At 46.4% G+C, this 25038-nt stretch overlaps 4 protein-coding genes across 7 annotated transcripts; 2 read left to right on the plus strand and 2 right to left on the minus strand.

Annotated features, from left to right (window-relative positions):
* Positions 1-977: 977 nt before the first annotated feature.
* EMC6 (ER membrane protein complex subunit 6) lies at positions 978-2038 on the minus strand. Of its 2 annotated transcripts, XM_075113636.1 has the most exons (3): positions 1950-2038; positions 1814-1872; positions 978-1549 (listed from the first exon to the last, which is right to left on the minus strand). In XM_075113636.1, exon 3 carries the CDS (start codon positions 1505-1507, stop codon positions 1175-1177), a length of 333 nt encoding a protein of 110 aa, XP_074969737.1. In that variant the 5' UTR covers positions 1508-1549; positions 1814-1872; positions 1950-2038; the 3' UTR covers positions 978-1174. The 2 variants fall into 2 exon arrangements, with proteins under 2 accessions (XP_074969737.1, XP_074969738.1); XM_075113637.1 differs by lacking the exon at positions 1814-1872 and having other exon boundaries at positions 1950-2018.
* Positions 2039-2059: 21 nt separating this feature from the next.
* TAX1BP3 (Tax1 binding protein 3) lies at positions 2060-5946 on the plus strand. The gene is made up of 4 exons (XM_075113630.1): positions 2060-2173; positions 3618-3737; positions 4063-4140; positions 4349-5946. Exons 1-4 carry the CDS (start codon positions 2135-2137, stop codon positions 4484-4486), a joined length of 375 nt encoding a protein of 124 aa, XP_074969731.1. The 5' UTR covers positions 2060-2134; the 3' UTR covers positions 4487-5946.
* A 397-nt stretch (positions 5947-6343) lies between these two features.
* Positions 6344-15221, minus strand: CTNS (cystinosin, lysosomal cystine transporter). 2 transcript variants are annotated; one of them, XM_075113624.1, is made up of 11 exons: positions 15094-15221; positions 14560-14633; positions 12844-12922; positions 11522-11606; positions 11326-11429; positions 10211-10342; positions 9367-9466; positions 9154-9273; positions 7951-8121; positions 7627-7744; positions 6344-7250 (listed from the first exon to the last, which is right to left on the minus strand). In XM_075113624.1, exons 2-11 carry the CDS (start codon positions 14621-14623, stop codon positions 7120-7122), a joined length of 1104 nt encoding a protein of 367 aa, XP_074969725.1. In that variant the 5' UTR covers positions 14624-14633; positions 15094-15221; the 3' UTR covers positions 6344-7119. The 2 variants fall into 2 exon arrangements, with proteins under 2 accessions (XP_074969725.1, XP_074969724.1); XM_075113623.1 differs by lacking the exon at positions 10211-10342.
* A 235-nt stretch (positions 15222-15456) lies between these two features.
* SHPK (sedoheptulokinase) lies at positions 15457-24534 on the plus strand. Of its 2 annotated transcripts, none has more exons than XM_075113609.1 (7): positions 15457-15929; positions 17177-17318; positions 20112-20295; positions 21492-21644; positions 22765-22940; positions 23056-23256; positions 24124-24534. In XM_075113609.1, exons 1-7 carry the CDS (start codon positions 15744-15746, stop codon positions 24516-24518), a joined length of 1437 nt encoding a protein of 478 aa, XP_074969710.1. In that variant the 5' UTR covers positions 15457-15743; the 3' UTR covers positions 24519-24534. The 2 variants fall into 2 exon arrangements, with proteins under 2 accessions (XP_074969710.1, XP_074969711.1); XM_075113610.1 differs by having other exon boundaries at positions 15515-15667.
* Positions 24535-25038: the final 504 nt, after the last annotated feature.

Here is a 25038-nt window from a genome sequence, read left to right on the forward strand (position 1 = left end):
TGCTTGTGTCAGCACTGGTGTGGCCAGCAGGAGCCGGGCAGGGATGGGGCCCCTGTGCTCGGCCCTGGGGAGGCCCCACCTCGAATGCTGGGCTCAGGTTTGGGCCCCTCGGACAAGGGGGACCTTGAGGGGCTGGAGCGTGTCCAGAGAAGGGCAGCGGGGCTGGGGCAGGGTCTGGAGCACAAGTGTGCTGGGGGTGGCTGGGGGGGTTTAGCCTGGAGAAGAGGGGGCTGAGGGGAGCCCTTCTCACTCTCTGCAGCTGCCTGAGAGGGGGTTGTAGTGGAGGGGGGTTGATCTCCCAAGTTACTAGTGATAGAATGAGAGGAAACAGCTCCAAGCTGCATCAGGGGAGGTTTAGATTGGAGATTAGGGGAAATGTCTTCACTGACAGAGTGATCAGGCCTTGGCACAGGCTGCCCAGAGAGGTGGGGGAGTCACCATCCCTGGAGGTATTTAAAAGACATGTAGATGTGGCACTTCAAGGCATGGTTTAGGGGACACGGTAGTGTTGGGTTGGTGGTTGATGATCCTAGAGGTCTTTTCCAATTGTAATGATTCTATTCTATGACTTGTGAGACCATTACCTAGCAACTTTTGTATCCACCAGCAAAGAGTACCCGTGACAATGTCATTTATTGACAGCGCATACATACAGCAGTTGTGGAAGCAACATTCACAGTAGCAGCTCAATTACATTTCTGTGCCAAACCTTCACATACACTTAATTACATGCTCCTGTGCAGCATTTCCTTGTGTCAGTGGATTATTTTTCAAGAGCGCGGTGTTACACACCGCTTTCCTCAGTACGTGAGCATAGGGACCCGCAGCAAATCTAGAAGGGATCGTAATTGGTGTGTCTCACGCAAAATGCAAAGGATACAAGGGCCTACGTTAAGCAAAACCCAAGGCTGTGCCTGTAATCGGGGACAGAAGGGACTCCTTAACCACCAAACAAATATTCATGGCAGGCATCCAGGTGGTGTTTCACATTCAGTTTAATTAGAACAGTACTACTGCTTCATTTGTACTCAGGCATAAGTTACTGACAGTATGAACAATACAGGCAATGAACAACAGTTTAAAAGATAAGCTGGCCTAGTTGTGTAGATGACTTTTGGCAACAGTCCTCCTGCTTCGTTAAAAAGCACGGCAGCTAACGCGGCTCCTAGTTGTTTTAGTAGACGTGAACCATGCCGTACAGGAAAGTCCAGAACAGGACGTATGTGAAGAGCCCTCCTATAAGCCCCCCCGTGAAAAGCGGCCTTCGGGATTTAAAGTACTTATTCCACCGCCGTCCGGCTTTTAACACCAAGAGCACGGAGAGGAGGACGGAAGCCAGGAAGTAGAAGATGAAGCCGTGGAGGCCGGTCAGGCCGAGGATCCCCGCCGTGGCGCCCGACAGGGCCGACACCGACGTCCTGCAATAGTCCAGGATGGCGGCGTTCCCGCGCACCGCCGCTTCGCTGATGAACTGCGGCCCCTCCCGCTTGGCCACCACCGCGGCCATGGCTCCCAGCCGGGCTCGGGGATCTCCTCCTTCCCAACGAGACTGGGGTAAAGGGGAGACAGACACACACACGCTGTACGGGCCGGGGTCGGGGCGGGCCGGCCCGCCGCAGCCCCGCTCAGAGCGCTCCCGCCGGGGAGCCGGGCCCGCAGAGCCCGCTCGGCGCCGGGGCGGCCGCTGCCGCGACGCCACCCTCAGCTGCGCCGCTCGGGAGCTCGGCGGCCTCCGGGGAGGCGCCTCCCGGGCACCGCCCGCCAGACGCCGCCGAGCGCCCGCGGGGCCCTCGCGCCCTCCCCCGGCCCCTACCTCTCATCCACGGCGGCGCGTCGCTCCGCGGGCCCCCCGCGACCGTCACGCCTCGCGCCCTACCGAGGGACAAGCACACACCGCCCGTCACCGCGGGGGCCGAGGCCGCCGCTCCGCCCCGCCGGGCCCAACCTACCGCCACACCGGAGCCTCTCGCCTCCCCACCGGAAGCTTCTGTCAGGCATCTTGGCGCGGGGAGCGCCGGGAATGCGGTTCTACTTCCGGCGCCGCGGGGGCGAGGCGGTACGCCATTGGCTGGCGGCGGCGGGGGGGCGGGACCGGGTGAGGCGCTTTTGTTCGGGCGGCGGCGGCGGCGGGGCCATGTCGTACGTGCCGGGGCAGCCGGTCACCGCCGTGGTGGTGAGGCGGGGATGGGCCGGGGGCCGCCGGGCGGGGCGGGAGCGGTACGGCCCGGCAGCGCGCCGGGTGCTGCCAGCGGGCGGAGGGGGGCCGCGGACGTGCCGCGGGCGCGGTCCCGGGGCAGCCCCGGGAAGGAGCGGGCGAAGGGCGCGGTTTGCAGCACCGCCAGTCCCGGGTCCCGGCTCCCGCCCGCGGCGGCTGGCGGTGCCCGCGGGGCGCTGAGCTGGGCCCGCCGCGCCGGGCACTCAAGCCTCAGCGCTCCCAGGCGGGGGAAGCGGGCGAGAGCCCCGCCGAGCCGAGGAGACGGATCCCGCCGCCTTCCCCGGCGCCGCTTGAGTCACCGGAGCCTCGCAGAGCGGCGGTCCCCTTCGCACCGAGCGCGGGGCAGGCAGTGGGATCTTCCCCCTCGCCCCGGCGGCGATGCAGCGGACTTCGGTGCCCGGGGCTTTGTTCGGTGCCCTCCGCAGGCAGGATAAGCCCTGCTTTGCCTAGGTGGGGTCTAAGTGGAGCTTTTGATGTATAATCAACAAAGCGCAACGGAAGGCTGGCCGCCGGTCCTCCCGCTAGTCAGAACGCGGAATTTAACTGTGCTTTGGGCTAAGGCAGCCGCTCCGGCGCTGCGCCGCCGGGAGGACACGCCGGCCCTGAGGAGATGGAGGGTGCCCTGGTGTAGCCAAGCGCTCCCTTCCTGGCGAGAGCCTGCACCCAGCACCTTTGGGACACTCCGTGTCTGACAGGGCTCTTCGAGAAGAGGCTCTTGAGCAGTTCCTGTTTCATTTAAGACCATGGCTTTTTATCTCAGCTCAGGAATTGCGCAAGCTGGCATTCATATGGTACTTAGGCTTTACTCATTACCTGTCAGCTGCCTGCCTTCACCAGACAGCAGTGAACCTGTTTCTGGACTACTAAAGTGTGTTGATAAGTTATCTTGAAAAAGAACCATCCTAATAATAGGTTGTTATTTTCACTGATAAGGCGAGGCACAAACACAAGGCACGTGGATAAAGAGCAAGATGAGTCTGGCTAGCTCTGAGTGACTGCTGCTCAGCAGCGTGACTCATGTTTGAGGAGCCCTGCTCTGCTTTCAGTGTTTCCCCTTGTATCTGGGGGCAGCAGCAGAGCCCTGCCTGGTCTGGGCGCCTGGCTGCGTCTTGGCATGAGCTTGCCGAGGGGTTCCTGTCCTGCTGGCTCGTGGTAGGGCTGAGAGCAGCTCAGAGACAATGGCTGTTAGCACGGAGGCTGCGTGGGACTGACAGACAGCAAAGGCCATGTGCTGGTTCTGTGCTGCCAGGGGGTTGTGAGCTGTCTGCTTACCATATGCAAGCTTACGGAGCTGTCACGCAGCCTGCTCGAGGCATCTCTGCGGGAGACAGGCTAACTGGGTCTTAAGTTGAGATTGTTCCAGTGATCACAACACTCGGCTGTTTTTTCTTTCTCTTTTCAGCAACGAATTGAAATACATAAGCTTCGTCAAGGTGACAATTTGATTCTGGGATTCAGCATTGGAGGTGGCATTGATCAGGATCCTACTCAGAACCCCTTCTCTGAAGACAAGACCGACAAGGTCGGATGCTACTTGTTCTCTGTAGCAATTCCCTCTGCAAAAGGCTGAGTATATCCCCCTCGCCCAGCAAGCTCTGCTTACGTCTGTATTCTGTCTTCTTGCATAGTTGACTACTAAGGTTACTCTGTGGCCACATAGGCCAAGCACACACAGGCTAAGCATGTTTGAAATTAGCCCTCTGCCTTCTGTTTTCCAACATTGCACAAACCTCTTTGCAACTAGAATCCCAGAACCTACTAACAGCACAAAAATAATTTGTAGTATAAGGGCCCTTGAGTATTTAATGCTCCCATAATTAGTAAATGAACACTTAATTTTTTCCCAGGGTATCTATGTAACAAGGGTGACAGAAGGAGGCCCAGCAGAAGTCGCAGGACTTCAGATTGGAGATAAGATCATGCAGGTAAACATCAAGACAAGTACTAAGTGCACGCTAGAGAGGAGTCTCTGCTGGGGGAAATACTGTCTCCTGGCTACTTTCCAGGACAGTTTGTGGGGCTTATAAACAGTCTGAGCTGTGGCACAAGCATACCTACCACATAGCTCTGATGGAACCGTTATAGCACGCCTGGGAGCCCGTGCACCTGCCTCACTTTGTGGCGTTTCCCCAGGTGAATGGCTGGGATATGACAATGGTGACCCATGACCAAGCTAGGAAGAGGCTGACAAAAAGGAACGAAGAAGTGGTACGGCTGCTGGTGACCAGGCAATCTCTGCAGAAGGCTGTGCAACAATCCATGATGTCCTAATCAATCATCAAGTTGGGGAAGGGTTTGGGAGGGAGATGTATAGACTGATATCAAGCAAGGAAGCAAATACTAGACCTGAGCAGGTTGTCTGGAAAGGTGCATGTTCCTAACTGTGGTAAACACTTTTTTTTTCTTCCTCTGATGTAACTGGCAGTAGTAAAACTCCAGTCCCCTCAGCAGAGGGCTTCTCTAAAGTCTTCCCTGCAGGTACAAGGAAGGACTTTAGCCATGGCTTTCAGGAGGACAGGACAACCCCTAGTTACCTAAGGAAGCAACTGGAAAAGCCTTAACTTCAACTAGATTCTTTTGTAGCACAAAAGCTTCCTATTTTAAGAGGAAGTGTGGTTTCTGCTATGGAAGGTAAGAGGGTTTGCTGTGCTTAGGCTTTTAGAAGCAAGCTGTCCTGTCCCCCACCATGCTATCAAATTAAAATGCCAGGATTAAGAGTTGCCTGCTGCTCTGGGGCGGAGCACTGTACTAATCCCACATTGCGTGCTAGCTAGACAGAGCGTGCGGAAGGGTCTGGGGCATTACGGTTTACTTCAACGATTCCCTGTACAAAGCAGCCTCTTCAGACAAAAGACAAACAAGAAACAACTAAGTAACACAGGAGTGTAAGATTAATGCCTGTGAAGTACACTAGAAGTTCTTAGACACTACGGTTCAACTTCACTGTCAGAATAAAACCTTACTTGGGAACAAGGAAAATTAATTTGTAACATCAAATGAATCAAGTTTAATTTAAAGGAATATGGAGCATGAAAGAAAACACTGTTGCTGAACTTACCGAAAGAGCTGCTTGTAGCTACAGAGTCTTCAGTTCTTTCTTCCACTTGTATCAGACTTGAAATGGGAGGGGTGGATTTTGGTCTGTCTTGTAGATTTTGCTTAAAATCACTGATTTATTGGATGGAAGAGATGAATATGCCAGTAATGTGCAAAAGTGCCTCTTGACCAAATTTAAACTCTGGTAAGATACCAAGTTGTTTAAATCAACACGCCACAGGATTTAAGATCATTGCTGCAACACTAAATTAATTATCTAGCATCCTCGTGGTTTGTTAACCAGCTAGCTTCACCCCAAAACTGGAGTGCCTAATCCCCTTCAGTTGATTTATACATATCTCTACTTTCCTTAGGCAGTCTTCAGGTAAGCTGTTGTAAATAGAACACGAGGAGGTGGCAGACTAACTTATTCAGTACGTTACTGCTGTGCCGTGTACTTTGTTGTGATGAACGCATCTCAGACTGTTCTATACGCACCAGCAGATGCCTATTGACCATTTTTATATCTCTGGAATTGCTACAAATACTGCTTTTGAATTTTGTAACTTCAGGATTCAGTGGTAAATTTTAAGGCTTTCAAGTTGAAGTTATTTTTGTTACTATAAGATACACTGCTATTTGTACTGCTATTTCACTTGATTTTACACACAATAAAACAAAGTCAGATTTCCTGAGCTGTTTCTCCTTATATTTAAGGATGCCACGTCACCTGAATGCCTCTGGCTGACACCTTTTTGGGCTCAGAGGGGATTTCTCATCAACACAAGGCAGTAAGGTCCAATTCCACTGGTGGGTACCTGCAGTGTTAGTGAGCTGTTACACCTCACCCTGTCTCTAGGAGGGGCAGAAGGGGCTCTAGTTTTCCCTAGGTTGACACTCAGTAAGACAGACTCGCTTTTGAGCATTCAAGTAGTGTTCAAGTACAAATGCATGGCTTCCCTTCTAGTTTAAAAGGACTAGAGGTATAATGCTTACCTTTATTAACTCAAGGCCTTGATCTCTACCTAGAACATACCACATGTAGTTAGAAAGTTGCCCAGGAACAAAAACACCAAAACTAAACAACACAAAAAAAACCAAAGACCATTTAATCATGGGGCTGTTAATCAACACCATCCATTGTGAAATAACAAATCTTAGTCTTACCGTCCACCATTTAAGATTCAAGGTATGTCAGTAGAACAGAGCAGAATGAAGTTAGTGCACTAGAAGTAGTCAGGTAAATCTGAGCACTTGGCACCTTTGAAAGAGCTTTCAGTGAAATAAGAATAGTTTCTTCTCAGTATTCCCTTTTACTAGAGTTCAGGTTCCAACAATTGTGTATTTGGTACCAACCTCATTATTCTTCTATGTATCCCTACACCTGCTGACAGACACCCTGAGTGGTGGTGTACTGTGGTCTGAGGAGTCAGCAGCAGCACTTAGATCCACACACAGTCTTCAGTCATTACATTAAGGTATTAAGTGGTTGCTTAAACATGATCTCAGCTCTTTGGAAGCCAGACCTCTGCTCTTTGTGCTTCACTTCCAATCAGTTAGACACCACTCCCGTCTCTCTCTTTCCTGTTGATAATGGAAAGAGAGCCACATGTTGCTTGGACAGATCATGCTACATTGTCTTTGCTGCTTCAACAGGCTGAAGTCTTCCATTTGCAAGTGGCGATTAGATGGCTGGCTGTCCTTTAAGGCATCTGGCAAGGCAGCAGCTTGTATTCCATGCCAGAGAGGATCAAAGTATAAACGGAGGTCAGAAGCAGTATTTCTGGTAACTGGCAGTGGGCATCTTCAAAGCCCTCAGCCAGGGCAGGGGCAAGTTCAAGTTAAAGTTTTTGTCTTCACAAGGGATGTTATTCACAAGGTTCATACCCTCGTCTCTTATAAAGGCAGTAGTGCTGGACCATAAAAACAATATCAAAGATGATGGAGAAGACACCCAGGCCAAACTTGGTTGGATCTCCAAAGATTAACTTCCACTGATCTGTCCAACACAAAGGTAGAGAGTTAATCTTAAACTCCAAGTGTAGTCTTGTCTCACGTCTGCGAGGTCATGCCATACATATTAGAGAAGTTCATGTTCGTTACTCGGGCTGCTTAGACACACCTTAAGACAGACTGTAGTGTACATCTTATGCAAAGCTAATTAAGAACTGTTCCTGTGGTTTCTTCAGAATAGCTATTTCGTTTTCTGTCTTGAAGGACTATGAACAGATTCTTTATTCTTAGTATAAGAACAGCTACCCATTCTACAGCACAAACATAATTCTCCCAAGATAACCTATAGGTTTACCTCTGCTTTGTGGCAGGATTCCCCCACCCCATTCAGAAAGCCCCCACCACCTCAGTTCCAGCCTTACCGTTGTTGAATGACTGCAAAAACATCTGGAGAAGGCTGAAGCTTCCACCAGTGAAGTCTAGTAATACATTTCCAATACTCCACCCCTCAGTACTCTTCCGACGGAAATTCATGTATGCCTGCGAGTGTAGCAGGAAGTCGGTCAGCACATCACATACAGGCATTTCTGATATTAACATTTCCGAAGCCTTCTGTATAACCGTACTGGTTTTATCACCAGAAGACTTAAGTATTGCTGGTTTAGTCTAGTCAGGCTTTCAAGAGCATACGCTACAGGCTTAGGGTGACAGGAATATGGTATAAAAGCAGAAAAGTTCAGATTTACCTGTGGAAAATATTTTATCAGTGTGACTGCTAACTTAATATAAGAGAAGCAGAATAAGAACTGTAGCCATGTCATTTCCTCAGCTGCAGCAAGAAACAGTGTTGTAAATGTGAAGACCCATGCAAGTGCCAGTAGTCCAACAACAACTTTGGATACCTTCTGACCTGCTCTCTGAAACAGAAATGCAGACACACTTAGACTGACCTAGGTCATACATCCCCAGACGCACTGTAAGATATAGAATACGCTCAGGACTATGCAAGGTTACAGTCCAAACCTGTTGTACTAGTTTGGCTCATACCACAGGGGAATTTTAAGGTTAAATGAATGCTACAGCAACCAGCTGTAGTTTTGCAAAAGCTGATAAGCAATATTCGACATCCTTTGTAACACTATTGTCCACGAACAAGTGGGAAACTATATTGTGGCAGTATTCTTGAGTATGTATGATGCTCATTGTCAGTGCCATGTCTGTAATGGTCACCTGAGTTTAGTCTGATGATATCAAGAGTTCCTATATATGCAAAAGGCTGCTAATGCCATTATGGTAAAAGCTTCATGGTTGCCTTCTAATTCTTCACTAGAAAAGACTATTGCACCTAGCAGTGGTGACAAACAGGCCGTTACAGTTTTGGGTTTAGTATCACCAAAGCAGCACCCCAAGACAGTTACCATCTAGAGAAAATTGGTTGTTCAGACCAGAGGCTTTTACAATGGGAATTAAGTAGAGCATCACCTGACTATAACAGTCTCTCCTGAGAAGGGTGGGAATTATAGAAGGGCCTTGCAATCTGAAAGTCTGAATTGCAGGGAATCCCTGAGGACCTGTCCTAGCTTGAACAATGCTCTAGGTAGCGAGGAAACAGCAAAGCCCATACCAGCATTTGTACCGTGTAGAGCTGTAGTCAATGTGCTGGGTAGAGGTCTGTTTGGGAACTATGACCTTGGCTGTTTCCCTTAGTTATTTTGAGTTCCCAAGGAGTTTCCTTATAAGCTCAGAACACCCGTGAGAATGAAGTAGCTAAGCTTACCAGAGTTGCTGCTAGCTCAGGAAAGATAAAGGCAGCTGGATTGTGAAGCCTGGCTTCTAGGAAGGCCAATGAAAGCACGATGACAAGGACTCCGGAGCCCAAATGGCATGGTGAGGTGTCCGGCAGAGGGAGCTCTGACAGAGCCGACAGGTGAGCCAGCATTCAGACTTACCTCGTAGATGCAGCACTGAATTATGGTGAGGAGAGTTAGAGCTACTGCATGGAGACTGAAGAAAACATCATTGATGGCCACAGGGTTCACCCCACTGGGATAACTGACTAAGAATTCCTCCTAAATGCAAGGGAAACCAAAACCAGACAAATGCCTTAACTGCCTTCTGTAGATATCCACCCCCAGCAAGTATTAAGAGATAATCAGGCTTACCTTAATCAAGGGAATCCAGAAGAGTCCAACATTAAACACGCTGTATGCTATAAACCCAGTAAGGTTTAATGCTATATAGTCAAAGCTTAGTCCAACAACACTAGAGAAGCAGGGAAGAAAGATGAGAAATATGCATCAGAGCATTACAGGCAGTTCCAGGCACAACTTTACCCTAGAATGTACTGATCTATAGGCAATTTTTGCTGTAAGCATTGTGACAACATGATGCTGTGAGTTCATCGGGAGGCAAGGTGAAATGTCTCATGTGCCATGCACTGATACTCACAACAGCCCTCACTGACAAGGTTGTGCCCCTGCTGTTTAACTTCACCCGTCCATGAGCTCAGCTAGTCTGATAAAACCATTCCAGCCTGAATCCACAGAAGCAGTGGCACATCTTTGCCAGAACAAATGCTTTTGTTTTCAAATATAATATTTCTACTTTCAGTCCCTTAGTTTAAGGGGAGCTGGCCTGATGATTACACTACAACGAGCTGTCTGATAAACAGCTCACAAGGTAAGTAATTGTCAAAGGTGATCACCACAATTGGCTTGGCCAGATGATTTACAACATGACACCACAGGGAGTAGGGAAGTCTCCCCTATCACAAATCAGTATTGGATGCCACACCTCAGGATTAGGTGTCTGCAGGACAGTTTCCTCAGACCTATATGCATAAAAGCTCGCTGGGGCTGCATTTATGCAGGCCCTGTCTTGGCCTTGCTTTTTCCCTGGTCTTTCCAAGCATAATTCACGACAGCCTAGAGGGATGTAACTGAAGCTAGGAATATGATTTGCAGAAGGTGCTCAAGTGACTTTCAAACACATCCTAAGTCTCCTTACCTTTTTCGTCGCCAATTCTCAAAGAGTTGGGGATAAAAGGAGATAGACCAGGCGAGGAAATATATCCAGCCAGTCACTTCATCAGCATATCTCACTATGATGCTATGGAACACTTGAAATTGAATCCTAGGTCTGACAGTTAATGCAAACAGAATTAGTCAACGTGTCTGTTCACACTTTTCAGGAGGTTTTGCCTTGTTCTGCTTTGAGAAGGAAAACAGAGTCCAGGTGTTGAGACAAGACAATAAAGATTCAGAGTTGGTTTCACTTGAGTTGCTCCCCTTTTCTTTAGCATCCTTGTTATGCTTAGGACATCTCCCACTCCTACCCTCAACCTAACCTTTCCTTCTTGCCTCACTCTTTCACCACAGAAATCTTTAAAAAGGTCATCTTATGTCTATGGCTTCCACTCTCTTCGCACAAGGTCTGTTATGCAAGAGCAGAATTTCTCTTTTCACGCTCTGCCAGCAAAGCCTCATGATCACGCCTGTCCTGTCGAGCATCTCATATGCCTGCCTCTGCATTTGCTTTGAGTCTTAAAAGCAGAAGCAAAATGAGGAAGTAAACCAGGAGCATCCTGTTGCTCAGTAGCATCCGGGCAACAAGCAAATACAAGCCAGCTTTCTCCACTTGCGAGACTGTTTTTCTATTAGGGAGAACTGGCATATGTGAAAAGAGGGCTCCCCTAACTAGAGAGCAAAACAGCTGTATCTCATGGTAGTGATGTGGGTGCACAGCTGCATCAGGCTATTAGCATTCCAGAACGAGTTCTGCACAATAAGAACAGTATCCCACTGGACATTTACAACCAAATACTTTAGGATCAGAAAAGCTGACATGTAGCTTTGAACCTTTTGGGAGGAGTTACTAAAACCCAACTAAGGAGCTATGAGAACTCAGTCATCTAGTAATGAAATCTAAGATACCAAGGCAATCACTCTACTTCCATACCCTGTGTTTATCTGAATACCTTGGGGATTGCTGGAGGGTCACCACATCTTCTCAACTACACACCACCCATGTCCCATTAACTGTTTAACTATAAGGAGGGAATAGTTACTGCAAAGTTTAGGAAGCTGTAGGACAGTAAGTGGAACTAAAAACCAGTTTCTCACCCAGTTAAGTTGGAATTAATGGTATAAAGGTAAACTGTTACTTGTCCAACATCATCTCCTTTCACTTGGAATTCTGCTTTAGTGTGGCCTGCAGGCAACTGTACCTGCAAGGCAAAGTGGAAGGAAGAGAGAGGAGAGTTGCACCATACTAGTGGTAGGCTTTTGCATAATGGCAGAAATGTGTCCTGTCACTTACTTCATCAGGCAGTTCAACAATGGTGCTGCGTTTTGATGAGTGTGTAATATTAAAACTTATCACCAGTGTCTCATTTAATGGAGCCCTGTGAAGGCAGAAGAAACAAGTTAGGCTGGTGCCTGCGTTCACAAAGATTGCTTCAGGGCTGTGGGAGAGCATCTGCTAAATCCCCACAGCTGTTGAAAACATAACAAACAGTCCATACACAACAAGTATCTACCGAGTGCTCAGAGGAACACCAGCACCAAGGTTTGTTAGCATTGTACTATTTCTTTCATCTGAACTAGTGATGTGCATTAGTTATATGGCCACATTTTACCTTCTCCACACAACCGGCAGAGCAAAATCATTGCCACCAGAATCCTATCATGGTGCTCGTTAACCCATTGCTGGTAAAGGGGGGCAGAAGTGACAGACGTGTACTTGGGGTGATGAAGGGCAGGAATTGTAGCAGTACGGTAAGACAAAAACCAAGGAAACCCTCAAATAGAAACCCTCTAAGTGACACAGTCCTGAACAGCTTTCCCAGAGAACTCCACTGAGCATTTTTCCAGGAGATTTAATTGCACAGCAGTACTTAAAATACTGCAAGATTCAAATGCCCATACTTATCCATGAACAAGATTACAGTACCACATCTTTCTTTACAAAAAGAAAAGTTCTAGACTGTTGCAGCCATGTTTTACTATTTTTCTCTTTATCACAGTTCCTACATTTTCATCAGCTGTTCCCTTTACACAAACTTTGAGATCCCAAAGGGGAGAGGCACATGTGTTTAACAATCTTTTCCTGGGAAGAGGCTGACATAATAAAAACATGGGTAAACAATACACTGCATTAAACAATGACACTAAGGTACATAATCCCCCCTCTGGAGTGGCTGCATTTCTTTGCTAGAAATGGTGAGTTCTGTTTGCTTGGTAGAGTTTTTTTGGTGATCCTTCAAAGAAACACAAGTTTCTCTTAAGGATCAATTTTTAAAAATAGAGGAACTGTAAGGTCATTTATGGAAGACAGTTCAGTAAGCTAATATGGGGCAGAGGGTAAAAAACATCTTTTCTGGCTCAACTTCCCATAAAAATGGCATGGGATGTTGTCAGAGGCCAACCATACAAGGCTGTTTGTGAGAATGCTGCACTATCTCAGTCCATACTGGTACTAAGCAATGCAATAGCCTTGAAGTAGCCGGTCACACCACTGAGATTCACTCTGCATGAACAAGTAACTGAGTCTGCAAGAAAGCCTTAAGAATCTAGCCAAGTCCTACCCACTTGCTTATCCCCCATTCTAAAGAGAAAGTAAAGATGCAATCATGATTTTACCTCAGAGAGACGGTGACGTTTGTTGAACTTCCACTTTCTAATGAAACCACTTCAGGGACAGACAATACAATGACTCCATCTGGGGGAGGAAAAACAATCAACCAAAAAGCCCCACAAATTTCAATAACTCAGCGCTTGTCAGGCCACACCTGGAGTACTGTGTACAGTTCTGGTCCCCACTATACAAAAAGGATGTGGCCAGGCTGGAAGGGGTCCAGAGAAGGGCCACAAAGATGATCAGAGGACTGGGAAGCTGCCATACGAGGATAGGCTGGGAGAGCTGGGTTTGTTCAGCCTTGAGAAAAGGAGGCTCAGAGGGGATCTCATCACCACGTACCAGTACTTAAGGGGCAGCTACAAAGAAATGGAGACTCCATTTTTACAAGGGGTCACATGGAGAGGACAAGGAGGGATGGACACAAGTTGCTCATGGGGAGATTCCGACTGGACACTAGAGGAAAATTTTTCACAGTGAGAAGAATCAACCATTGGAATAATCTCCCCAGGGAAGTGGTTGATTCAGCCACATTGGAAACTTTCAAGATTTGGCCGGACAGGGTGCTGGGCCATCTTGTCTAGACTGTGCTCTTCTTAGGAAGGTTGGACTAGATGATCCCTGAGGTCCCTTCCAACCTGAGATTCTATAATTACTATGAATGATGATTAGCTCCTTCAGAAGAACTACCTACTTTCTTTTCTGATATAGACATTTTGTCCACTGGTACCTGCAGCATCAGATTAATAAAATTAGTACACGTGATAAACAGCAAAGGAAGTACCGCTTCTTTCAAGGCAACTAAACAACTTAAAAGGAGAAGTAACTAACTGTCACTTGAACATGTTACGAGGAAGCAATTTAAATATTTGAAGTGTAACAACAGTTCACACCAAGAAAAGGCTATAGATACTTCAAACCCGCACTAATTGTTTCTTGATGTGATCCTAGTAACTTAGGAGTCATAAAAGCCCAAAATTTAGTTTAAAATTGCATCTTGGGTCACAAATTCAAACCAGGTACCCAGAGGTTCAAGAGAACGTACATTTACTATTTAACTCTTCAGGAATCACAAGCACCTTACAATAGTACTCTGAAATATTGCTATTAAGGGGTACACTTTACAACAATTCAGCTATGTTGTACCACATCATGCTTTAAAAGAGGCTGAGATTCCAAGTGCCAATACAACCAATATCAAAACCATAAGCTGGTCACATAGCAACAATTTGACATTTGGAATCCAAGTCTATTTTATTCACTGATGCTTAAAGGACACATGAGAGAAGAGGAAGAACAAAGAACTACATGAAAATAATGGCAGAAATGGAGAGACAAGCAGGTTGCCCTAGATACTTTTTTCCTTGTTGCCATATATTACACGGTGTTCTTAAGAAGTTATTTAAGTGCAGGAGAGCTCCCCTGTTCATCACTGACTGCACCACAGGCAGTATTTAATCTGCTTCTGCAGAGGTTGAGTTTGGAGCACAAGGCAAGTGCTCCGTCACATCAGTGCCTCAGTGTAGTGCTGCCTGTGCAGAAGCACACCAAGTCAAAGGTAACACATGAAAGAAAAACTGATGAGAACCATGGCACAGGTCTCCCCAGAGAGTGTGATGGGGATACTGCAGAGCACCCCCTCTTCCACCTCTCACCAGGTCAGACCTGGCCCCTGCCCAGGAGGCCCTGTGGGGCCCAAGCTGGCACGGCCAACCACTCACCACCAGGCCCCAGCAGGACAAGCGAGAGGTACAGCAGAGTGGGGAGCAGGTATGGCATCGTCATGGTGGAAGAACTGTAGGAAAAGTGCAAGAAGGCTTTGCTCAGGACCCACACATTTTGAGGGGGCACCAGTTCATCCCCTTAGCTAGCAGCTCCCTGCAAACAGCTCCCTCCCCAGCACCATGGCCCCCAGCCCTACCCAGCTAAGCAACCATTAGCACCGGTCTTTCAGCCTCTCCGTCTGCCCAAACTCCCCCGGGGACATCTTTCCCTCACAGGTTTTCCCTCTCCCACCACAGAGCTACCGCCCCCCTCGCCGGCGGGATCCCCCTCCCCGCCACCCACCCAGGACTACAAATCTCAGCAGCCACCGCGCCTCCACCAGCCTCCCCACCCCGGTCAGCGCGGCGCGGTGCACGCTGGGACTTGTAGTCCCTACCACCCTCCCCCGCGGAGGCTCGGTGAAGCGGGGCCACCCCGCGCTTTAGGACACGGCAATACCGAGGAAGCAGCGCTGAGGAGCGGGCTCCTACCTCCTTCCAGCGCCGCCGCTCCGTCCCGCGCACCCCCGGCTCTTCCCTTTTCAGCTTCTCACGTGAGGCGGCGGCCTATCAACTCCCCGCCCAGCGTCCATCGCGCCGCGCCGCGGCGCGCCGGTGCGGCCGCCATCTTGGGAGTGGCGGAGCGGGTCGGGCGCTGGCGGGCGCTGCTGGGCGGTCGGTCGGTCGGTCGGTCGGTCGGTCGGTCGGTCGGTCGGTCGGTCGGTCGGTCGGTCGGTCGGTCGGTCGGTCGGTCGGTCGGTCTGAGGAGGAAGAGCTGTGGGAGGAGGGAGGACTTGCCGCTGTGTTTGTTTGTTGAAGTTTTGTTTAAAGCTGCGCAGGTCACCAGGAAGGGCTAGGGAAGGGACAGGTTATCAGACTCTCAAGATGGAGGGGTAGTGGCCAGGCGCTGTGAGGGGAGATCTTCACCCAGAGGGCAAAGTCCAGGCTTCGTGCCCAGCCTGCCCAGTCCCTGCGGGCTGCTGGGGTGGGAGCTCACACTGCTTGTCCCCTCGGCACCCTTGGCTCTTGGGCTGGTGCCCCAAGGAGCAGCGTGGGGCTCAGCACGGTGGGTGTCCGTCCAGCCACCACATAAAGAGACCTGTGCGTGGTGGTGGCAAGGGTGGAAGCAATCTTCTATCCCCATGGCCACGGCGGGCAGCGAGGAGGCAGGCAGGCCTGCTCCTGCCTGTGTGCTGGGCATAGACCTGGGCACGACGTCGGTTAAGGCAGCCCTGTTGGTAGGGGCCGAGCGAGGGCAGGCGGTGGCAGAGAGCTGCTGCTCCAGGGAGACGCAGGCCCACACCAGTAGCCTGGAAGCTGGACCGCAGGTAAGGGGTGGCAGATGGCACTGCTGGGAATGTCAGGATAGCGGCCTTACCTTGTAGTGGCCAGATTATTTTGCTACATTGTGTGGACTTCAGTGGCTTTCATGGATTGTTTTTGTGCCTAGATGGACAGGTGATTGCTGTATGTGTCTGGGTGTCTGGAATTAGAATTAAAATGCTCTCTGTTTATTGTTCAAGAAAGTCAAGTACCTCTGCTTGATTTAAGAAAGACCCAGGTTTTGAAAAGTTGCATAAGGAAATCTAAAACTATTCTCCCATGAACCATCACCTTGTCTTTGACTCTGCCAGTCAGGAAAGAGCAACCACTTGCCAACTGGAAGGGGGTATTTGCACTTTAATGTGAGATGGAATCAGAACTGGAAATTCCCTGTGGAAATAACCAGGAACATGTACTCCCATTAAAGATCTTTACATTCATTGTGTTGGTCAGCCTAAGAAAGGATGTATCAGAATCATAAAAAATACATACCAATGTTCCTCTGGTCTGGTATTGTAGTGAGCGGAGGGGCTGATTTCTGAGCAAAGATACCAAACAGGCCAACCCTCCTGTCTACAATCATGTTTATGCTGCCAAAAGTACGTATGTGCAGATTAGTTCACATCGACGTGTAGGCTATATTGAATACTTTTGCTTATAACCTTCATACTGGTCTGTCACAAAGTAACCTGGATCTTCAAAAGTGTGAAAGCTGGAATATAGCTTCTCTTGGGGCACGTTTTGGTCAGTTTGCTGGGTAGTTCTAGAACAGAGTATCCAGAAACGAAGTATCAGCATCATCAAAATCAACAGTGAGTAGATAGGGAGGAGCTATAGGAAATGTAAAGGAGACTGTATGCCAGTCAGAACACACAGATAATCCTCTTTGTGAGGAGAAAGAGGAGCAATATATAACGTGAACTGATGAAAGCATGTAGTGAGTGTTAATGGAATTTTTTATTTTAAAAAGGTGTGTTGGAGTATGGTAACTCAGGAAATTAAGAATTATTTGGCCTTCAGTTTAAAAGGCTGTTACCTCATTCTCAACTTGCTAGTATTGGGTTTTAGTTTTTACGGGTTTGTGGGTGTTTTTGCATTTTCTGTTTCAATTTAGTAGTGAATGTTATTCTAATACATGCTATTAAGCTAAATGAATTCTGTTCTTCACTTCTGACTAGAGTAGCCATGTTTAATAAATACAGTGATTGGATCCTAATGGTTTCAGGCTCAGAATAATGCTTTATGATTACAGGGAATGGAGCAGAATGTCCAGAGAATAATAAGAGCATTGAATGAATGCCTTGCTGCTCTACCTCAGCAGCAGCTTCAAAGAGTCAGTCACATTGGCATTTCAGGACAAATGCACGGGATTGTATTTTGGAAAAAAGATAAAGGTAACATTAATTCTTTGGCATTCCTGTTCAGAGTACTATGTTACAGAAAACAAACTTAACACTGAAGTAATCTGTAGAATACTGTTGCATGTTCACTTTGGTCTTCTGTAAAACAGAATTAGCAGAAGACCTTCTTTTGTGGGAATTTTGCTTTAATTACTTGGAGTTTCAGCTGCCAATTATAGTTGACCATGTTGTTTACACAGGTTAGTTCAAGGATTTAGTCTTATGAGATCCCTGCAGAGTCAGCACAATTATTAATATGAAGGAGGAATAGCATATTTGTGGCTTGCTAATTTCTTGTCCATCATATGCTATCTGCTGCCAATTGAAAGAACTTCTGAATCATGTGAATTACTTTTTTAGGGGGGGAATGTTATTCACCTCATAAAACACTTAACTAGCTGTTGCCCAGTATCTCAATGCTTTCTAATGATTCTACAGTAGCAGTGTTAGCAGTTCTGTATATGCCTTGAAAAATAAGCTGTTCTTGATCTTTATGTTAGAATGTGCATAGCAGTAGCTATCACAGGCTCACAGAACTGCTATCCAACAGTGAATGTCGCTATGCTATTTTGAAATGCTGTTTGAAAGTAGAGTAGGAGAAAAACTGAAGTTTTCAGTCGGTCCCCCCCGCCCCTGCCAATCTCAAGGTGTTTTTTTCCTAGCAGGTCATAGACTGTCAGGTTGCATTCATCTTGCTGCTTATGCTTCTGTTAGTAGGAGCTGGAAAAGTATTATGGTCATGATTCTGAATACTCAGCTACTTGTAGAATGAAGGGATGAGACCTCAGAAACAAAATCACCACAGTGAGGTAGTCACATGAGGCTCGATTGTGCAAATAATCCTTGTGACAGCGAGGATGTTTGAAAAATTCAGGCCTTGGGTTGCCAGCCCTGTGAGATAGGGATGGATTATCTTCTCCTATAAACCTACTGAAGTCTAAGGCTTTCAGAATGTGGTTCCATGTCGTCTTTCTCTTTACCTTGTGATGCGCACGTCCGAACAATTATACAAGTCTTCTAATAATAGGAGTTGCGCATATTAAGCAAAGATTTATTGTAAACCACAGAAAAGATTTCCCAAAAGTGCTGGTCACTGCCTGTCAAAAGTTGTCAGGGTCTTAATTGCTTCAAGAGACACTATGGTATTCATTACTGTCTGTAATTTTAGATTAGATACTAAAATGATTAGAAAGAAATAAATCCAAAGGCTGATGGACTGAAGGAGCTGTTGCTTGCTTTCCAGCTGTCCCAAGGGCTGCATAAGAAAGCCTCATGGGTTCATGGCAGGCATAGATTCTTATGTTATATTGGTTAATATTTTATTTCCTAAAGCCACATGCCACTTTTGTTTCATTTCTGTCAAGTGAAGGAGGGTGTTTGCTCTCACTTGTTTTGAGTAGACTAAGTGAATCCATGCACTTTGTGACACAAATTACGTTTTTAATAGCATCCTTTAGGGTCAGATTTATGGTTAATAATATTTCTTAGAATCAATTTAAAACTAGAAAAGCAAATGAACTGGAAATTCAGTTCAAACAGATTTGATAGAACAGGGAATTAAGGGAACAAGAAAAAGTATGTGTTTGCTTTGCGTATTTCAATAATACTTCCCATCTCTCACAGCTGCTTTTTACTGTGTAATTTCAAATCCCTGTATCCAGCCCAAGAAAGATTCTTTTAGCCATCTTTGTGCTGGTCAGTTAAGTGGCCAGGTCTCTTTTCTGACCTGTAGGACAAGTGGCACAGCACAGCTTGAAATTCTGCTCCCATCCCCAGCCAAAACCCAAAAGGCTCCCTGAGTTACAGAGCCAGTGTGTATCCCGCACATTGAGGCCAGGTATCACCTGGGAGAGCAGCAGCTGGCAGAGACTGAATCTGGGCCATGCAGTGTGCTAGCAAACATCACGTGCCAGTGCTTGAGCTCAGCCCCTGTTTAGTTTGCTGCTCTGCCAGGATCGTGTGCTGCCTTTGCAGGACTGCTTGTGGTGAGCCTGTCAGGGCAGGATGTAGTGCACTGGACCGGAGCAGTAGCAGGCATTTCTGAGAAGGCTCTGAGCAGCTCTGAGAAGTTGGCATAATTTAGCTGAGGCCTTTACATGAAAGAATGTGAAGGTTTCATCGAAGGTGTAGTGTTTTCTGTTCCAAAGGAACATGCTGGACCGGTAAAACTGAGCTAAGCCCTATTCTACCTTTCATGAATCTTTCTTGTGTAGCACAGGCGAGGGGTGCTCTTTACTAATTTGCAGTCCATTGCATAATACATCTAGATCCAGGTTTCATGTTGCCTTGGTGCAAAAGGTGATGAGACTGCATGCTATCCATCATAGGCAGTTCGTTATTAATACGGCATTCTCTAGGTCGTGATGTGGCAGATCCCAATTAAGGTTTATATGCGAGAGCTGTCACATCAACTCATTTCCTCCCATAGCAGAACTGCGACCTTTTTTGGTTTGGTGGTTTGTTTTTTTTTTTGGTGGGTCACCTGTCATTGAAGTTGTATCATTAATATCTCAAGGTGCAAGTTGCTTCTTCCTGTAGGCAGTAGGAGTCTTATAGAGAAGGAAGGCCTTGGATACCATTGTCTCTTTTAGCAAAGGATAACTGGCATTATGACATTATCCAGGGATAGAAACTATGACTAATTAATTTGATTACAATCACTACTGCCTCTGTTTCTGCTCTTTTTCCAATATGTTTGACGAATTATCTAGAGTGTTCAGAAATGAAGAATGCTGGGCAGGCTATGCTGCCCGCACCCACTGACTTCTTGCATACTGTGTGTTTCAGGTTGCAAGTGGACAGAGTGTGGTACAGGCCCTACCTTTGAGCCGGAGCAGGTCAGTCACCTGATTACTTGGCAAGACAGCCGCTGCAGTCCCACCTTCCTCTCTTCTCTTCCTTTGCCACAGTCACATACAAGCTTGGCTACAGGATTTGGGTGTGCCACAGTCTACTGGTATTTAAAGAAGAGGTACATTGTTTCTCAAAGGGCTTCTGTATCAGACTGTTTCACTGGCAGAGTCTCATCTTGAATTTATGTGACAATTAGTATTCCTGTAGCATGTTAATACCACAACAGGCTGAGGGGCTGCATTTCTCTGTGATCATAATATTAATTAAGTAGTCGAATATTTAAAATGGCAGTTTTTAATATAAACTATATGCAACTGAGCACACGAGGGTCTCTGACCTCATAAAGATACTACAGATTTCTTTAATAAAAAGAAAATCTTCTGACCATATGGTAACAGAAGCTTTAAAGTGTCATAGAATAATTCTAGTCCATTCTGGCACTCAGAGGAGCTCTGCTAATGCAGTTTGAACGCTATAATTTTGCTTGTGCAGACTGTGAAAAGTACAAACATGCCTAAAACAGTAACAGAGTTGCTTTGTCTGGTTGCTGCCAGATGCTAAAACAAATAGTCCCTAAATTAATTTCAGTTCCTTCCTTCCTTAGACACTAAGATCCTTATGAGGTGTTACGAATGAATGGTCTGCTTTGTTGTGGCATGTTTGCAGGGGATATAATTTTTCACTTATGACTTGGCATCAGCGAGATTTGCTCTTCAGTTTCATCTGCAGTATGCTATGTTTCGCAAAGAGCCAGTGTCTTCCTCAGCAATGAGTCCAGGTTCAGTCAATGGGGAAAAGTGCACTAGATCTTGGTTTCTTCCAATGTGTGTTCAGCCAATACATGGAGCACAGCATGATCTTGCTTTAGAGCTGTGTAACTCGTGAGTCTGGCTGCTTTGTTTTGTTTCTGTTTGGTTTCACCATTTGGTACATTTCAGTTCATATAATTTGCGGATTCTAGAGCAACTGCAGGAATTTACCTGTTTTTCTCAAATGCTGCAAGATCCACAAAGTGAAGTTTTTTTGTGCAAGCAATTACTACCTTCCTGGTAACTTGTGCAGTGGCATGCTTTTGAACCTAGACAACTCATTCCTGTGTTGTCTCTCCATCTTCCATCTCCGTTGCTGCTGTGGTAACAGCTTGGGAAACAAATTCCATTTGAAAAAACCAAACCAACAAAATGCAGGTTGATCACTGAGGTGGCTGCTTCATTTTTAGATGGGACCACACATGTCTGAAGTTCCCTATAGCACTAGAAGTAATCTTGCTCCCATTGCCTCAGAGCACCCCTCATTATTTTTTTTGTTTAAAAGTCCAGATTTTCTGAAGTCTTATGATGCAGCTGGCACTATCCATGACTATGTGGTTGCCATGTTGTGTGACCTGAAGAAGCCACTCATGTCCGTCCAGAATGCTGCCAGCTGGGGATATTTTAATTCCAGAAGCAAAAGCTGGAATACTGACATGTAAGTGCGAAGGTCATCCAGTGGGTTTTGTGCATTGCACGTGTCAGGCAATATGAACGTCTCTTTGGGCCCCAAGTATGAATGTGCTACAGATAAAAAGTGATTGGAAGTTACTCCTAATCAATTGTGGTGTAGTCTGTGCTGAAGAGCTATTGAGAGTTTGCTCTGGTTTGTAGGGTATAGATGTTTAAATTATATAACATTTTTAGAAGTATTTTTAGAAATAGCTAAGACAGCAGAGCTGAGACACTTGTCAGTGAGGCCTTGAATACCAAACCGTTCTCTCCCTTTCTGTGGTGGGATGGAATGGACAAGCGCATGCCGCAGCCAAGGTGTTACTTCTGTGATGGTAAGAGACAGTTATTGCTCTCTAGCTCTTTCAGCTGAGATCCTTTGTAACTACTAAGACTTACTGGTGATAATACCTACGAGTTATTAGACTACAGGAAGTCTTATAGGGAATTAGTTTGTGTATTTATTTCCTTATTTGTTTTAATGATTTGCTCTTTCAGGGCTGAGTGCTAAGGCCTTATGTATTTCAGGGCTTAGGTTAGGCCAGGACTCCAAGATGAAAAAATCTGCTCATGAAGGTATGAAGGAGTGACAGAAACTTGCATTTGGCCTACTGAACTTTCACTAATCTGGTGTTGCTGCTGTAGCAATGTCGTGTATCTTGCAGTCTGATTGTGTAAGGAGTTTGTTGGACTTAACTTTGTGATTTGGTTTTGAACCACTAACTGCATGACAGCTTAAAGTTCTTTGACGCTTAGAAGTTGTGTCTTTTTGCTGTTTTTGTGATTGTCCCTTTACCCTAGAACTGCTTGTCCATATGACATCAGTAGGTTAAACTTGTTGAACAGGTACTGCTGTATAATCTCAGGTAATCAGATTGCATATAAAGGAAAGCTATTTATTCTTCTAGACTACTCTAGTTTACCCAGCCCGTTGAACTGGAATGCTGTCCCTGTCTAAGACAAAGCTTTCTAAATAGGTGAAAGCATCCATAAATCCACCAGCCACAAATGTATGGCGAGGTTCATCTTTGACTTCAAAGAGGTCTTTGTTGTCATGCTGCATGTTCCCGTACTGCTTTCCTGCAGTAGTATTGTTCTGATTGCAGATTGGAAAAATCCGGCTTTCCTGTTCACTTGCTTCCAGAGGTGGGAGACCCTGGCAGTGTTGCAGGCAGGACAATCTGTGCATGGCATGGAATACCCAAAGGAGCAAAAGTAGGAATTGCTCTGGGAGATTTCCAGTGCTCTGTTTATTCCTGTCTGACCGAGAGGACTGATGCAGGTATGATCATTTTGATACCTTATTTGGTTTTTCACTGTCCTCCTTCAGAGTAGCCTAGTAAAACAGTGATTACTGATTATTTTTTCTTTTTTCTATTTTTCTTATTGTGTTCTAGTTCTTAATATCAGTACCTCTGCTCAGCTGACTATCTCAATGCCCCTGGGTTTCCAGCCTCCAGAGACACCAGATCCTTCCTCAGCTGTTACTTATTTTCCCTACTTCAATGGTGACTACTTGGCAGTGGCAGCATCACTTAACGGAGGCAATGTGCTCGCAACGTTTGTGGACATGGTGGCACGGTGGACAGAAGAGCTAGGTAAACTATTTCAAGGATAGTTAAAACTTAAAATTGAGGTTGGTCAGCAAGGTAAAGGGAAGCTAAGGCAAAGGAACAAGCCTAGAGCTGTTTTGTCATGCTTTATAAGGAACAAGGATGTAACTCTTGGGTCATGCTTGCTAGATCTCTGGAATTTCCTGCTGAAGCTTATGAACATGCTGGGACAGTCATGCTTGGACTCCACATTCACATTGCCTCTAGGTTTCGGGTTTTCTTTTGTTTCAAGAACAGAAGAGAATTACTTTTTGCAAGTTGTTTTTTCAAAAGGAAACGTCAGCAAATTTGAGGACAGCCTCTAATTTTGTATGACTGCAGTCCAAAAGAGTCCCTTGATTATATCAGTTGCCTTTTGCTGCAGGATCCTCTAATGGATTTTAAGACTCAAGTTCATGTAATATATTCTGAGTGCTTTAAGCATGGCCTTCATGGGTTGTTTTTATTATCTCTTGGGTTTTGCAATACAGAAATAAGCTCTGAAATTGTTCTTTGAGTGAGTACTTGAAGTGAACTTTGCATTCACATGCAATCCAGCCACCAAGCTGAAGCCTGCCATTAGTGCCTTTAAGGATGTTGTTTTGTATAATTTAGCACAGTACAGGCAAAAAGGAATAGCTGTATTATCAGGAAAGCAGTTCCTGTAATCAGAAAAAGATTCTTAGTATCAGATGCTAGACACAATGGATGGGAGAACTGTGGTTCATGATTGTGGAAGAACAATAACTTTTGGGACAGGGAAAAAATATACAGTGTTTTGCTGAACAGGTGGATCAGCATCCATATTAAGTCTCCGCTTGTAAGATACACTAGACCCCTTCAGATTAGTAACATGGTATTTCCCATCTGCAGGACTTCAGGTTCAGGAGTCTGCCATCTACACGAAGATAATCAAAGCAGCCTTGGCCCAAAATGACAGCAAACTCTCAGTCCACCCAACCATATTTGGAGAGAGACACATTCCTGAGCAATTGGCATCAGTGACCAATATTGCTGTCTCTGACCTCTCCCTGGGTCACGTAACCAGAGCTCTGTGCCGTGGCATCGTTGAAAACCTCTGTTCCATGTTACCTGTGCAGCGCCTGATGGAGATGGGAGTGAGGAGGATTTTGGGGAGCGGGAGTGCCCTTGCCAGGAACGAGGTGCTGAGGCAGGAAGTGGAAAGGTTTCTTCCATTCCCTGTGGTTTACGGGAAGGATGTCGATGCTGCTGTGGGGGCTGCCATGGTGATGTTCCACAGAAAATAAAGTCATTGTCTAGAACGCCTGAGATGCAGCTTCTTTTTTTTTTCCTGGCTGTACAGTGTTTCCTTTCACTTCCCTCACTTTTTCTGGCATTGTATTCAACATGCTATCTCACTCATTACAGTGGGGAAAAAAAAAAGCTTGCATTTAGTGTCCACTTCTGCTTCTGGGTGTATGCATTTCACTGCACTGTCATTCCCATTTGTGAAATGAAAAGTAATTATCACATTAAATTTGACTGAGTGACTAGGAAGGATCCATTAATTTTCTGCATAAAATGATATTTCACGCAAGGCTCATTTTCCTGGTAGGAAATACATTTAGAAGGACCAGGAGAGATGAGTAGCTGTCTGTAACTTAGTTGATGCTTTCATTAGAGGCTTCTTGTCCTTAAGCTGTCTTACAATATACATACATATAGGCAGCAGACTGGGATGTCAGCCTTGTCTGGGGAGTTTGGTGGCTCTTGCAGAGTGAACGCCAGTTTTCACATGTTGCAAGTTGTCTCTGTAGAAGATGGAAT

Source organism: Phalacrocorax aristotelis, chromosome 18 (assembly GCF_949628215.1).
Source record: "Phalacrocorax aristotelis chromosome 18, bGulAri2.1, whole genome shotgun sequence".
NCBI lineage: Eukaryota > Metazoa > Chordata > Aves > Suliformes > Phalacrocoracidae > Phalacrocorax > Phalacrocorax aristotelis.

Excerpts from the sequence above, each read along its gene's own strand:
- EMC6 (XM_075113636.1), bottom strand. The coding sequence starts at position 1,507 with ATGGCCGCGGTGGTGGCCAAGCGGGAGGGGCCGCAGTTCATCAGCGAA.
- TAX1BP3 (XM_075113630.1), top strand. The coding sequence starts at position 2,135 with ATGTCGTACGTGCCGGGGCAGCCGGTCACCGCCGTGGTG. Across the intron at positions 2,174-3,617 it reads AGCCGGTCACCGCCGTGGTG|CAACGAATTGAAATACATAA; the intron begins GTGAGGCGGGGA and ends TTCTCTTTTCAG. Across the intron at positions 4,141-4,348 it reads TTGGAGATAAGATCATGCAG|GTGAATGGCTGGGATATGAC; the intron begins GTAAACATCAAG and ends GCGTTTCCCCAG.
- CTNS (XM_075113624.1), bottom strand. The coding sequence starts at position 14,623 with ATGACGATGCCATACCTGCTCCCCACTCTGCTGTACCTCTCGCTTGTC. Across the intron at positions 10,343-11,325 it reads ATTAATTCCAACTTAACTGG|ACCTAGGATTCAATTTCAAG; the intron begins GTGAGAAACTGG and ends ATTAACTGTCAG. Across the intron at positions 7,251-7,626 it reads TTTGCAGTCATTCAACAACG|ATCAGTGGAAGTTAATCTTT; the intron begins GTAAGGCTGGAA and ends TGTGTTGGACAG.
- SHPK (XM_075113609.1), top strand. The coding sequence starts at position 15,744 with ATGGCCACGGCGGGCAGCGAGGAGGCAGGCAGGCCTGCTCCTGCCTGT. Across the intron at positions 15,930-17,176 it reads GCCTGGAAGCTGGACCGCAG|GGAATGGAGCAGAATGTCCA; the intron begins GTAAGGGGTGGC and ends TTATGATTACAG. Across the intron at positions 22,941-23,055 it reads GACCGAGAGGACTGATGCAG|TTCTTAATATCAGTACCTCT; the intron begins GTATGATCATTT and ends ATTGTGTTCTAG.